This window comes from Asparagus officinalis, chromosome 8 (assembly GCF_001876935.1).
Source record: "Asparagus officinalis chromosome 8, Aspof.V1, whole genome shotgun sequence".
In the NCBI taxonomy this organism is placed as follows: Eukaryota; Viridiplantae; Streptophyta; class Magnoliopsida; order Asparagales; family Asparagaceae; genus Asparagus; species Asparagus officinalis.
Window position 1 is genome coordinate 8731189 of NC_033801.1, and position 15530 is coordinate 8746718.

Below are 15530 nucleotides of genomic sequence, written 5' to 3' on the forward strand. Positions count from 1 at the left end.
ATCAACGTTCACAATCTCACAATGTAACTACACTCTACACCCTCTAAGTGTTGATCTCTAGCCTGTGTCCTTCCTCAAGTGCTCGGATACAACCTCTCCATAGGTTCGTCAACCGACGCCACTCCTCTTAGAAGCGACCCCGTCTCTCACCACACACTCCTCTCGGTGTACTAGTGTAATACAAAGTGAATCTCACAATAGGCTCACAATACAATTGATTTGTTCTCTAATATGGATGAGAACACAATATAAGCTCACACTCAATTATTACAAATCTCACCAACCCAAGTATACTATATATGAAAATACAATAAGCTCAAGTGGGTGTGTATAAACAGTGAGTGAAATAAAATCAACTAAACTCAAATGTAAATACTAGCTTAATAGAAATGATAATTAACAAATAATTATAAATAAAAACTAGAATTGAGTTTAGGAAAACTTCTCTAGATGACAAGAGAGAGAGAGATGGATTGAAGCTCAAATATCAATGAATTGATCTCCACTTCCTCTTGTGGAATTCTTCACAAACCAAACCCTTAAACAAACTTAAAATCAAACTTAAACTCTTTTAAAACTTGTTTAAAATATTTCTTGGATTGCTACTAAAATTGAGGTATAAGAGGGTATTTATATGAAACCCAAAAGCCAAGAGAAAGCTAAGAAAAGACCAAAAACCAGCTCAAAAACGGCTCTGGAAACTAGTCGTTGGAGACTGAATGACAGATCGGCGGTCGACCGTAGGAAATACGTGGTCGACCGCGAGCAGGTCAGAAACAGAGCTTGGCTTGGACATCAGCGCGTCCGACCGTGGCGGTAGACCGCGAAACTTCCTGAACTGCATCCGGTCGATCTTCACGTGTCGACCGCGGAGCCTCTGAAAATATCCTGAGTATGTGGACAAGAGCTGGTCTGACGTTGCCGCGGTCGATCGCAAACTGATACATGAGAAAAACAGGTTTTGAAGCAGTTTTTCGATTTTTTGAAACCCTGTTTAAAAATATCAAACAAATTCAGAAAAATATAAAACTTTGTAAAATGATTTTAGACATGATAATACACATGCTACAAAAACTAGTTTTCAAAAAGGACCTCCCAAATAAAAAATATTATCATTTTACAAAATAGTCCAAAACATGAAAATGTGAACATATGAGTTTTGACATTTTAGCTTAACCATGTTTTAAAACATTACAAAATGATTATATAGACTTAATAAAAGATGTATATGATTGTTATTAAGTCCATAAACCAAGAAAACAATATTTTTACAAAATTGCGATTTCATTGAACTAAATAAAATTGATATTGATGAAATCATATATATGCATGTAAGTATGAAACAAAAAATATATTTTCTAATTATATTCAATTGTTTTATATTAAAACTTGAAAACTATCAAACCAAAACATATATGTATATATATAACTATATATATACAAAACCAAAACGTGTATGTGTGTATATGATTGAGCTTAAAGTATCAACACGCATAATATAAAACCTAAAACTAAATTTACCCAAGCTTGAAAGTCTTCAATAAGCTCGACTTGGTAAACTTACAGATGAAGCTTGAACTTGAATCTTTAACTTTGAATTACGTAGGCTTCAACCACTATTCTACCAACCTCCATTGGATATGATCGTGAAAGCGCAATACCATCCATCCTCCAACATATTGTTTGCCTAGAATAAATATAAAACACAAACACTAGACAAACAATATTAGATGTAAATTATTTATAAATCATCATCAAAACAAGAAGGCCAACACTAGATTTAGTATTAATCTTTATTTTATAATTTTTTAAAATCTATCAAGGATTAGGAACAAACTCTATATTATCTTTTATGTCATTTTAGCCCACTTTTAACCAATCATTTTGTCTTATGAGCTTTAATTATTCATTTTTCTTTTAGAACGCTATTTTTTAAAGTGTTTTTCACTTTTACAATGCTATATTTTCTCAGGACAAGCTTGGTTTCATGTTGGTCTCAATGACATGATAATTCAAATTGATTTCGGATTACATTTATTTTTTTGTCAATTCAATTATCAATATAGAAATTTAAATTGGTGTAGTTCATTTAAACGAATATTAAAGAAAATAAATAATCATAATGCTAAAGTTTAGAGATATAAATAAGCAAAAACCATCAAAGTGGAACCGAGGATCAAGTTTTAGTAAGGAAATGAACCAAATATACTTAATCGTGATATTTGACTAAGTGCATTGCACGTGCATAAAACCTAGTAAGCAGAAAATAGCTAGCTTGAATCACATGCACAAATCTTAGCCAAGTAAACATCATCTCTCTTCAACGTTAACCACGCCATTGGCTCCCCATATATATATTGGAAATTATATCATACTTGTTGCTCCATTACTTTATCCTTCAAAATAATTTTTTTTAAATACTGTCACAAAATTAGAATACAAAATTAGAATACGAGATTAATTAGTGGGGTGAATTGTGTTACTTAGATAGTTACTTTCAATTATTACTTGCTTTTAATTAGGTTTTAATCAATTTTAAGTTAATATTAGAGTTTTTGAAATTAAGTTTGCACACAATCTCTGCTTATGCAAAATTTCTTATGGTTGTTACATAATCACGTTTAGTTTGGCTGATGTAGTAAACTTCATTAGGAATGAGAATATTCTTGTGAAGTTAAGAACTCGAGAGTTGAAAATATTTAGACTTATTTTTATTGCCTTAAACTTAACAATGTTAACGTATTTGATAATTTGATGACTGCCTTAAACTTAACAATGTTAACGTATTTGATAATTTGATGATGCTTTTTGGAATGGTTGTTAATCATATATGACTAAATTTTGTTAAGCAATTGTAATACTATATTTTTATATTTGATAACTATGATGTTACATTTGAAAAGTTTTATTATTCTAAGTATTAAAGTCATTATGAATTGTTAGTATTTATAAATTATCTAAATAACTAATAAACAATATAACCTACATTATGCGTTATATTTTTTTTAACATTTTCCCCCTTAACTCTTAACAAGAGGCCAAGCGTTACATAACATATTTTCATTATTTTCACCATATTGTTTTCTCCCATATTTCTCCGCTTCCTTCCCTTGACAAAACTAAAAGTACTTAATATTCCATAGATTTTAAATATTTAAAACATTAATGTAAGAGATTTGCTTGCACCAAAATACGAATTGTTTCAAGAAAAAGATATGTTCCTTTCTTTCTTTCTTTCTTTCTTTTTTTTTTTGGAGCCCATTGAAGCAAATCCATTGAAGAATATCAAAACTGCACTCCATCATCCACCAAATTCATTGAAGCACATCCACTAGAAGGATGTGATGCCAAGATGGATAGAGGGTGGAATAAGAAAAAGTTGGATCAAATAGCAAACTGTTGAACAATCATAGATGATCATCAAATTCGTGGCCAAATCCCTGGCCAAATGCAAGGAAAATAAAGGATGATCAATAATGTGGATGTTAGCAAAATGAATCTTAACCATGAACAATCAAATCGGTGGGTAAATCGGCGGTCAAGTCACACGAGAAGACTAAAATTTCAAGGAAGAAGATGGAAGTTAACTCAAATGTTAATAACTATCCTTAAAAGTCATAATAATTACAAGATTAGGTGCGGAACTCGAGTTTGAACGGCAACCGATTCTCTCCGAAGACAGGTCGGAAATTTATGATTTTGTTTACGGTAGTTGTCATCGGTACTCGAAAAAATATCTACTGGAATAGCAAAGCTGTGATCAGCATATAAAATGTGCTCCCGTATAGATGTGGAAGTCTATCTTGAAGTTGTAACGTTGAAATTGATCTTCCGCAAAGGATTAACAATCAAAATCAAAGGAAGTGTACATACACGCAAGGAAAGCAATTGTGCGCTGGACTATGTGAAACTATTGCTTCAACGAATCAGTCCACTCTCCGGATTGCGTTTTCATTAAGGTCATTATCAAACTGAAATTAACTGAGCAACTAAAAATAACTCGTGATTATGGATTCGGATCCTCTTGAATTATGTGGTAATTGGAGTCTCCAACTCCCCCAATCATTTTCCATACATTTTGTTGGAACTTTTTAAAAGAAACAAGCAGAACACAGCAATTGATTACTTACAACTTAATTAATTCATCAACAGATACAGACACAGTACTTAAGATGGTGCATATTCCTAATTTTGCACCCACTAACTCCAATACACTGCTGCTCTAATTAACCTATAACTAAACCCACTACATGACTTAAACTAACTATAGAAACTACCCACTACTCTCTGCACACCTCTAAACAGAGAACCTGCTTAAATTTAACAACCAGTTTATAATTAATTCTTAACAACAAAATAAACCTGCAACTAAACCGCAACTTCTAGAAACTGTATCTCTTATGCACTTTGCTGCTGACTTGGATTATTTTCAACCCCCATGTCTCGACACCCGTCGAACTTCTCTCGTGTGAGTGATTTGGTCAGCACATCTGCAACTTGCTGGTTCGTGTTCACATACTGCAACTCTATCATCTTTTGCTCAATCAGGTCTCGTATGAAATGGAGCCGAGTGTCTATGTGCTTTGTTTTGTTGTGATGCACCGGGTTGTTACCAATTGCAATTGTCGACTGATTATCACAATAGAGTATTGTTGCACCTTTCTGCTCACAATCTAACTCTTCCAATAAGCGCCTTAACCATACACCTTGGCATGCTGCTGATGTTACTGCATTGTACTCAGCTTCTGCGGTTGATAGTGCAACTGTTGACTGTTTCTTCGAACTCTAACTTATTACGTTGTTGCCAAAGAAGAACACCTGACCTGTTGTGCTTTTTCGATCATCTATGCTGCATGCCCAGTCACTATCGCTATAGCGTGTCAAACATGGTTCATCAACACCCTTGTACCATAGACCATAGCTTGTTGTACCTGCAATGTACCTAAGAATTTGCTTTGCTGCTCCCATGTGTTGTTTAGTTGGACTCTGCATGTATCTCGCAACCATTCCAACTGCATGTGTGATGTCTGGTCTTGTGTGCGTCAAGTACAATAGACCTCCCACCAAACTCCTAAACCGAGTTACATCTGCAGCTCTGGTTCCATCAATTGCTGTCAACTTCTCGTTTGTATTCATTGAAATTAGTACGTGATTGAAATCTTTTAATCCGAACTTTTCTACCAAGTCTCTTGCATACTTGCGTTGAGACACAAAGATTCTCCCCTTCTCTTGTTCAACCTCCAGACCTAGAAAGTAATGCATTTCTCCTAGATCGGTCATCTCAAACACACGCATTATTTGCTCTTTAAACTCCTTCACCATTGCGTCATCTGTGCCAAAATAAATCATATCATCATCATAAAGACATAACGCTGTTAAACCTCCTTTTTCTTTGTGTTTGACATAAAGATTAGGCTCATACTTGCTTCTCTCAAATCCTAATTTCTGAAAATGTGCATCAATCTTGTTGTACCATGCACGAGGGGCCTGCTTCAAACCTTATAATGCTTTGAACAAACGATACACCCAATGTTCTTTGCCCTTCATCTCAAACCCTTCTGGTTGCTCAACATAAACCTCTTCTTTTAGTTCACCATTGAGGAATGCTGACTTCACATCAAATTGATAGATAGGTTGTCTCAACTGGGCTGCCATTGCCATCAATAACCGAACTGTTTCAAATCTGGCCACCGAGGAGAACGTCTCTTCATAGTCTATGTCTTGCTTTTGTGCATATCCTTTTGCCACTAATCTTGCTTTGTATTTTAATACACTGCCATCTAGACCAAATTTAGTCTTGTAAATCCATTTAACTCCAATTGCATTGCGATTTTTTGGTAATTCCACCAACTTCTAGGTTTGGTTTTGCTCAATTGAGCTCATTTCTTCTTTCATTGCTTGCACCCATTCCTTTCTTTCTACGGCTTCTTCATAGGACAATGGATCTGCTACACACAAAACTTGAGTTACTTTATACAATTCTTGTAAGGATCGTACCTTTCTTCCTTGTGTATCCGGATCAACCATCCGATTTGAAGTGCTACTCGAGCTTGGGCTGCTTTGTGGCTGCTCACTGCTGTCTTCTTCTTCTTATCTTCTATTTCAGCTATTGATGTGTTGTTTTCCGTCATAGACCAACTCCAACTAGCATTCTCATCGAACATGATATTTCTACCGACTATAATCTTCTTTGTCACCGGATTAAACAACCTATAACCTTTAGATTGTATGCAATACCCAATGAACACACACTTTTCAGATTTTGAGTCCAGTTTTTTCGGTTTTGTGTACTTATGAGAGTGTAAGCAATGCACCCAAAAATATGCAAATGCCCCACACTTGGCTTCCTTTCAAACCACGCTTCAAATGGTGTTTTGTTCATCACTGCCTTGGTTGGTGACAGGTTTAGAACATATACCACTATTGCTACTGCTTCAGCCCAAAAACTATTCGGCATACCTTTAGATTTCAGCATACTTCTTGCTAGTTCTACTACCGTGCGGTTCTTACGTTTAGCTACACCGTTTTGCTCAGGTGTGTATGGAGTGGTCAGCTGCTGTAACACCCCTTCTTTCTCACAAAACTGCTTGAATTCTTTTGATTGAAACTCACCACCATGATCTGATCTTAGAGCTTTCAGCCTAGCCCCTGTTTGTGTCTCTGCCATGGCTTTGAATCTTTTGAACAACCCAAATGCTTCACTTTTATAACTAAGAAAATATAACCAGGTCATCCTGCTGTAATCATCGATAAATAACATGAAATACTTACTTCCTCCCATGGATTCAACCTCCATAGGCCCGCACAAGTCAGTATGCACCAACTCGAGTACCTTGGTTGCACGCATCAACTAATCTTTTGGAAATGGCAGCTTCGATTGCTTGGCAAACACACATCCTTCACATAAACCGATTTCACCAATTTCGGGTAACCCGTTCACCATTTTCTTTTGATCCAACACTTTCAAACCATTCATGTTTAGATGACAATACCTTAAATGCCATAGCTCACTGGTACTAATCTCCTTGACTGCAAGTGCCTTGTCTTTCACTTTGGCTATCTCCAGAGGGAACAAGTTGTTTTGTGTCTTCTTGATTGTTGCCATCGTCTGATCCGTGGATGCAACTATAATTCTGTAGCTGTCGCCTTCAAACTTGATGGTACACCCGCTGTCCATCATCTGACCGATGCTGAGTAGGTTCTGGGATAGTTGAGGAATATAGTACACATCATGTAGCATCTGTGTATTATGACTGCTGGTCTGCACGGCTACTCTTCCTTTTCCTTCAACATGAATCTCTTTATCGTCACCAAGCTTTACTGCCTTCTTGTATGACTCATCTAATTTATCAAACAGATGTTTGAAACCCATCATAAGGTTTGAGCACCCACTGTCCAAAAACCAGATTTGATTCACATCTGATTCTTCATCGGTTTTGGCCATGAACAACCGTGCCTGATTGCTCTAAAAACCAGATTTGATTCACATCTGATTCTTCATCGGTTTTGGCCATGAACAACCGTGCCTGATTGCTCTTCTCTTCAACAAAACTACATCTGATTCTTCATCGGTTTTGGCCATGAACAACCGTGCCTGATTGCTCTTCTCTTCAACAAAACTTCCATGTCCTTCTTCTCTTTTCTTCTTGTAGCAGTCAGCCTCCACATGACCGGACTTGTGGTAGTAATAGCACTCCACGTCTTGACCTTCTTCTCTCTGTTTCTTGTAGCAATTGGCTTGCATATGCCCTTTCTTGTGACAGTAGTAGCATTCTACATCTTTCTTCGGTTGATTAGAATGCGGTTGATTATAACTTGGCTTGCCTCTGCCACTGCCGCCTTGACTGCTTCGACCTCTGCTGTTACCTTGTCCTCTACCTCTGCCTTGTTGTTGGTTTCTTGAGGAATCACCCTTGGTATAGAAAGCTTTGGTGTCGTCCTTCACTTCTGATCGGCTGAAACGAACTTCATGGACCTGCAGTGATCCCATCAATTCATCAAACGTGTAGGTGGACAGATCTTTTGATTCTTTGATCGTCGCCACCACATGATCAAACTTGGTTGTCAGGCTGCGCAACACCTTCATCACAACCGTTTTTTCTGGAAGATCTTCTCCACAGCTTCGAATTTGGTTGACTATTGTTGTAACTTGCGTGAAGAAGGATTGAACTGACTCGCCTTGTTTCATGTTCAATGTCTCAAACTCTCGTCTCAAGCCCTGCAACTTGATAGCTACCACCTTGGAACTTCCCTGAAATGCGGTTTTTAGAGTAGACCAGGCCTCGTTTGCTGTTTCTGCTGCTACAATCTTCGCAAACACCAATTCGTGTACGTATTGCTGAATGAAGAAGAGCGCCTTTGCATCTCGCTTGGCTGTGTCAATTGGTATCGGATCAGGATCCGGTATTCCCTTGTCTACTAGTTCCTAGAAGCCATGAGATTTCAGCATAGTTCACATCTTGATGCTCCAGAATTCGTAACTCTCACCCTTGAACAAAGGTACCGTCTGTTTAGACATGTTGATGGTTGCGTTGTTACATGCTTCGGTCATTGGATCAACCTTACGCTCTGATACCAATTTTGTTGGAACTTTTTAAAAGAAACAAGCAGAGTCATTGGATCAACCTTACGCTCTGATACCAATTTTGTTGGAACTTTTTAAAAGAAACAAGCAGAACACAGCAATTGATTGTACTCACAACTTAATTAAGAAACAAGCAGAACACAGCAATTGATTGTACTCACAACTTAATTAATTCATCAACAGATACAGACACAGTACTTAAGATGGTGCATATTCCTAAATTTACACCCACTAACTCCAATACACTGCTGCTCTAATTAGCCTATAACTAAACCCACTACATGACTTAAACTAAATATAGAAACTACCCACTACTCCCTGCACACCTCTAAACAGAGAACGTGCTGCCTAAATTTAACAACCAGTTTATAATTAATTCTTAACAACAAAATAAACCTGCAACTAAACCGCAACTTCTAGAAACTATATCTCTTATGCACTCTGCTGCTGACTTGGATTATTTTCAACACATTTCACATCCATAGGATGAGATTAGGTCATGGGATAAAAACACTATAGTCTTGAAAATCACTATTGTGGTAGTGGATCCTACACTTTTTCATTGAATTCGAAATGTACGGCGATGATTGAGGAATTTGAGACTTTCCAATTATTACCACCTAATTAGAAAGAGGTTACACTACTTTATTTTTACTCATCATGGTCAACTCATTATACTCTGTTGTAATATGATCTTTTATGACTAGCATATACTAATCCGAGTATCACTATCAGCACTAGAATAAGAATGTACATCAATTCAGTAAATATTAACATATTACGTAGCAAGATATTTAAGTTTCAAAGTGAACGAAAATCACGCCACCCTTCATTTTTATTATTATTGGCATCTTTCCCCTATATTTTCGTGACCCCGATCATCCAACTTTGCACGAAAATTGTTCATAACTCCAACCTCCAAACGTTGACCTCCCTCAAAACAGCTAATCATTCCTTGGTTTCAATTTCTAAAACCAACTTGTGATGATCAACGACAAGAAAATGTTTGCCAAGAATCACATCTACATTTAAAAGGAAAAAGATAGGGGGAAAAATAAAGAAAGAAAATCACATGCGGAAAGCAAGGAAAATTAAGTACCTCGTCGACTCATCCTCAGCTAGAGCCAGAGCCAGAGCCAGATGGACATTGACCTCCCCAGTGTAGGCCTATATAAGTAAACATAATATTTCACCTCATTTACATAGAAATAAAGTATTCGCTATATATATCTTGGCAAGTCTCCTTAAAATCTTCAGGAAACTAAATCATTCAGATCATGATTCTTCTTTTCCTTCCATTCATAATCCCACTGTTAACCATCCTCTTCTTCTTTCACCCTTCAGTTGGCCAAATTTTCAAGTTTCAATCCAATGGCTCGAAACTCCCACCAGGATCCTTTGGATGGTACCCGTTGATCGGTGATACCCTCTCCTTCTACGCACCACTGTTGGGAATATAATCTGTTTAGAGTATAATTAGCACAAAATGCAGTTTTAACAGAATTAGATAATGATTGAAAATAGATATAAAATTAAACTGAGTTTAGAATATAGCCTGATGGTCGAGGCGTGCAAGCACTGTTCCAAGAAACTAATTTTGCTGTTTAGAATAGTATCATGATTAGCATTCTGCTTTTTATGTTAATGATGTCTGCAATACTTAAAACAAAATGTTACACTGCATGATAATTCTGTTGAATGAATGCTTTATATATTTCTGTCGCATTATAATAACAAAACTATTCATTCATCATCAGATTATGGCTACAAGTGAAATTATGTCTGCTAAACCAGAGAAGTTTGATGGGAACAATTTTCGTCGTTGGCAAAACCAAATGAGATTTTGGTTAACAACTCTACACCTAATAACAGCCATAGAACCAGATAATCCTTAAAAGATTTAAAGCTTCTGATTTTAACAAATTTAAAATGGTAGATTCTAAACCAATGAATGAGCAAATTCATGAATTCGAACATATAGTTCACCAATTAAAAGTGAATGGATCTATCCTAGATGAAACATTTCAGATAGCCTGTCTTATAGACAAACTTCCCGAGTCCTGGTCAGATTTTGCCAAAAACCTTAACCATACCCAAGGAGATTGTAAAATCCATCTGTACTAGAAGGTTATTCAGATGCAAATTGGATTAGTGACTCAGTAGATGTAAAATCCACCACAGGATTTGTGTTCCTTTTAGGAGGAGGAGCTGTGTCCTGGAAATCTACTAAACAAACTGTAATGGCTAGAAGTACAATGGAATCAGAAATGATAGCTCTTGATACTACTAGTATAGAAGCTGAATGGTTGAAAGATTTACTAACTGAAATTCCACTAATGCAAAAACCATTACCAGCTATTTCTATTCATTGTGATTGCAGGTCAGCGATTGACAAATGCCATCAAGAGAATGCAAATGTGAAGATGAATCGACACTTGAAAGTGCGACATAAATCCTTGAGATATAAGATGAAAAACCATATAATAGCCTTAGATTTTGTAAGATCAGAGAAAAATCTTGCAGATCACTTAACTAAAGGCTTATCTAGGGCAGTGGTCCTAGAATCATCGAGGGGGATGGGGTTAAGCCCATAAGAAAAATCACTGCAGTGGCAACCCAACCTCGCAGAGGTTCAATGGGTAGAAACAAACTGAATGAGTGATTAATTGTGAGGAGCACTGAATTCATTTGCTCCCATCCCTAGGGTGATCAGTGCTCATAAAAAGCAAGTGAAAGGTTGAGTCTAACTCTTAATGAATCCAAGACCCATGAGGCAGGATGCTTACTTGCTCGCATCCTTATTAGGATTCACCTATATGTGTGTAGTTGTGAGGCCGCGACTATGGGATCAGGGCTGCTCCCTAGTAACACACATGAAAGATACCTGCGCAAGGCCGATAATAGCGCAACCCGTTTAGAATTCTTCAAAACTGTACTATGTGTGCTTTCTGTAGAAATCCGATAAATGAGACTGGTTCAAGGCGAAGTCCACCAAGCTCTCACGGATCTATACAACTGTCACTAAGTGAAGGTTCAAACCGAAAGGTACCTCCACCTATTACATAGTATAAGGGAACCAGCAATCGTATTTATTTTTAAGTTCTTCTTTTATTGTTATTTCTGAACTATTTTAAGTTTTAAGTTATGTGGGGGATTGTTGGAATTATATAATAAAAGATAACTTAAAACTTGACTTTGTAGAGGAAAAGAGGGAAAGTTTAGTCCCACATAGGAAATGGGATAGAAAAAAGGGGTCCTTATAAGCCTTCCCTTTCTCTCCTATGCCTAGAAGAAAACAAAGGTTATGCTCCACACCACACACGCGCGCGCCGGCCGGGCCGGGCTCGGGCTCGGGTTCGGGTCGGGTCGGGTGGCGCGCGCACACGACCTGCGGACACGAATGCAGCTCCGGCTTAATGGGCCCTTAATATGCTAACATTTTTATTTTTACTAATTGGAACTGTTTAAAACGTGATTAATATTTTTAAAATGTTTAACGGCCAGAATTAATTGGAGAGATTTATGAACTTTAAAACTGAATTAAAACGTAAATGAAACGGTAATATTCATGAGAATTAAAACAGAATCAAAACGGAAAAAGGTTTTTATGAGGATTTAATTCGATATTGAAAAACGTTCATTCTCAACCTCTATATAAACAGCAAGCTGCGAGGGTAGAAAACACAGTGTGAAAAACACAAAATTCTCCTCTTCCTTCTCAGCTCTGTTCTTCTTCTTACACTTGCTTGCTATTACAACTTGCTGGTTCCCTGAAAGTCTAGAAGAGTTCGCAAAGCCTTCTTGAAGCTCGTGCCGACGAGAAAGAGGTCGCCTGACCGAGGGTCGTTGTATCTCCGGGGACTTTTGCCGCGTAGCCCTGTACGAGAGGGGGCAATTAGTTTCTTGGGACAGTGCTTGCACGCCTCGACCATCAGGCCGTATTTCTAAACTTTATTTACTTTTCATTTGATATATTTCTTATATCTGTGTTATAATAGTGATTATCTGTTAATTATTAAATTGCTTAATCTGATTTTCATTATTGTCTAAACAGCCAATATTCCCAACAACCACATCGTTATTCATCTCTAGGCCCATTTCTAAACAAAAACATCCAAAGGTTGATATATCGCTAAAATTTACTAGAAAAGAAAAAAAGTATTTAATTTGATGATTTGATGATAATTGTTTGCGTTGTAGGTACGGGAAGATCTTTAAATCTCATCTTTTCGGCCGTCCTACCGTGGTTTCTTGTGACCCAGAATTCAATTACTTTGTATTACAAAACGAGGACAGGTTGTTCCATTCTGCATATCCGCCAAATATTCCAGGAGTTTTAGGGGACCTAACACTACTAGCTGTGACCGGAGACGTGCACAAGCGTCTACGAGGTTTTGCTGTCAATTTACTTTCTTCAGTAAAGACTCCAAGTAGTTTATTTCTCTCAGACATCGAAGATAATGTTCTTAAGGTTATGGATTCTTGGAAGCACAAGAAAGTCTTGCAATTTCTTGCTGAAGCTAGAAAGGTTTGTTTCTAGTTTGTTTTAAGTTTTTAACCTAATACAGTGCAAGAGATTTAACTAATTTTTTTTTTTTGTGGTGACTTTAACTGCGCTTGCAGTACACTTTCGGCGCGGTCCTGAAACAAACCTTGAGCTTGGAATTTGAAGATCCTGATGCAGTCCAGATCTTCAAGAACCTCATTTTTGTTTATGAAAGGAATAGTTTCAGTGCCCATCAACCTCCCAGGAACACCCTATGCCAAAGCAATCCAAGTAACTTTACTACATAGGAACCGAGCCGTTTGGCTTCGATAATTGTATTTTAGTATTCTGAAATCCAAGGAGTTCTTAACTTTCCAAAACTTTAAATTTTTTTAATTCGTATTAAAGAATGTGGAACTTTTTCGGATTTGTAAAAATAGTATTTCCTTCAAAGAAACTGACTTAATTTGAAAGGGAATGATTACATATATGGTATTTGCTAATAGTACTATTCTGAAAAAAAAAATAAAGAACCTATCGAATGTTTAAAATGTAAAAATTTGAGAATTTACTATTTTAACTTTCTTTTAGGGACTTTTAGATCTTTTCAAATCTTTTCCTTTAAGTTTTAAGCTTTTCAAAGTTTCATAAATAAGTTGGCCCTGCGTTTTTACTCTCTCTCCCAAATTTATCAATTTTGGTTTAGATTAGATTTCTAACAAGGGTTTTTCTAAAGAGTGCCCAAGGGCACTCTATAAGACAGGAGAGAGATAAAGAGAAGTGAATAGTAAAGGGGCCCACTGTTTGCATTTATTTTCGTTTCCACTATTCACCTCTCTCTATCTCTCTCCTATAGAGTGCCCAAGGGCACTCTATAGAAAAACCCTTCTAACAATGGACTTTGTTGTAAATCGACCCTGGCAGTATTTTAATTATGTGTTGGTTTTTTGACAATTTAATTTCTCACCCCGATCCTACGTGAATATGTCATAAAAGTTAAAACTTTTTTGAGATATTATCTTCCCTTACAAAGCCAGTACATCTACTCTTCTATACTTATAGGAGGATCCAAAGAATCACTATTTATGCTACAGTAGATTGACCCTTTCCGTAGCAGTAAATTACTGTACCGTGAACGATAACTCAAATCTGGCACTATATTTTTGAAGTTACTGCTTATGCTACAGTATTTTACTGTATCATAAATAGTAAATCAAATCAAATGTATTAAAACTTAGATCCTCCTCTAAGCATCAAGGAGTAGATATGATTTCTAAATCAAATGTATTTAAACTTGAATCCTCCTTTAAGTATAGAGGAGTAGTTATGATTTCTAATTTTAAATATACAATAATCAAATTAAATGTATTAAAACTTAGAGGGAGGTAAGTTCAAAATGCAATACATAAAAAATAGGGGGTTGTGCTTTGCACGGGGTGCACACTAGTACTTATGAATGAAGCAATATAGGAATTTGCAAAAGTTATAATGAAGACTCGTTATGAGCAGGCCAGGCATTGGATAAAGAAGAAGGTGATACAAATCCGAAGGCAGCGTGATATTGGAGATAAGAACAATGAAACCGTTGATTTTCTGGACGTGTTATCAAGGCAAGAAAGCATTTCTGACGAAGAGATAGCGAGTCTGGTTATTGATCTGTTGCTTGCAGGGTATGAGACGCCGTCTTTGTTGATCGCGACCATTGTGAAATTCCTCGGTGAAAACTCTAACTCTAAGATATTGACTGAAATAAGGGTAATCTTCCTCCTATACATGTGTAACTTACCCCTACCAACATTATTATCATTTGTGAGCTAGATTAATAAATCAACCAAGATATTTGTGTGGTTATACATAGGACGAACATCGTTCAGTGATGCAAACTAAAAATGTTAACGGACGATTGGGATTGGACGATTACAAGAAGATGCGGTTCACTCAGTGTGTCATCAATGAAGCTTTAAGGTTAGGAAATCTAGTGAAGGCTGTTTATCGGAAAGCGATTAAACCAGTTCAATACAAAGGTAATTTCAAGACGGACGTTTCTCAACTTCACTATGCTTTTATGTAAGCTAACTGCAGAAACTTCCCGTGTACTATGTATGTGATGTACTCTAGACGGTTTTGAATTCCATCAATAATCCGTCTAGGATGTATTCTAGACGGAATTTCCGTCTAGAATACTACATTCTAGACGGAAACTTCCTAGACGTGTATTCTAGACAGAATTCCGTCTAGGATACTTACCCTAGACGGAATTCTGATTTTCCTAGACGGAATTTGATGCCTCATTATTTAGTAGTGTGTAGTGTTAGGCGGTTACTTTTAAACTGTTTTTTGAGCATTTTATATAGATGAAGTTGACTAGTACTTGTCCTGGGATTGTCATGCGATTTTAATGTGTTGTAGGGAGTTCAAAGAGTATTTCTCCTTTATTACTCTCTCGTAATATATTCTTCT

The 15530-nt window shown here is 36.7% G+C and overlaps 2 protein-coding genes across 2 annotated transcripts in view; one reads left to right on the top strand and one right to left on the bottom strand.

Annotated features, from left to right (window-relative positions):
• On the bottom strand, positions 7484 to 8518 carry LOC109820805. The gene is made up of 2 exons (XM_020387003.1): positions 8504 to 8518; positions 7484 to 8425 (listed from the first exon to the last, which is right to left on the bottom strand). The coding sequence occupies exons 1-2, from the start codon at positions 8516 to 8518 to the stop codon at positions 7484 to 7486; spliced, it is 957 nt and encodes a 318-aa protein (XP_020242592.1).
• Positions 9862 to 15530, top strand: part of LOC109820807 (cytochrome P450 724B1-like) — a 22720-nt gene continuing 17051 nt past the window's right edge. The window contains exons 1-4 of the mRNA XM_020387004.1: positions 9862 to 10031; positions 12785 to 13112; positions 14580 to 14825; positions 14929 to 15094. Of these exons, the coding sequence (XP_020242593.1) occupies positions 9862 to 10031; positions 12785 to 13112; positions 14580 to 14825; positions 14929 to 15094 (910 nt within the window). The remainder of the gene's footprint in view (positions 10032 to 12784; positions 13113 to 14579; positions 14826 to 14928; positions 15095 to 15530) is intronic.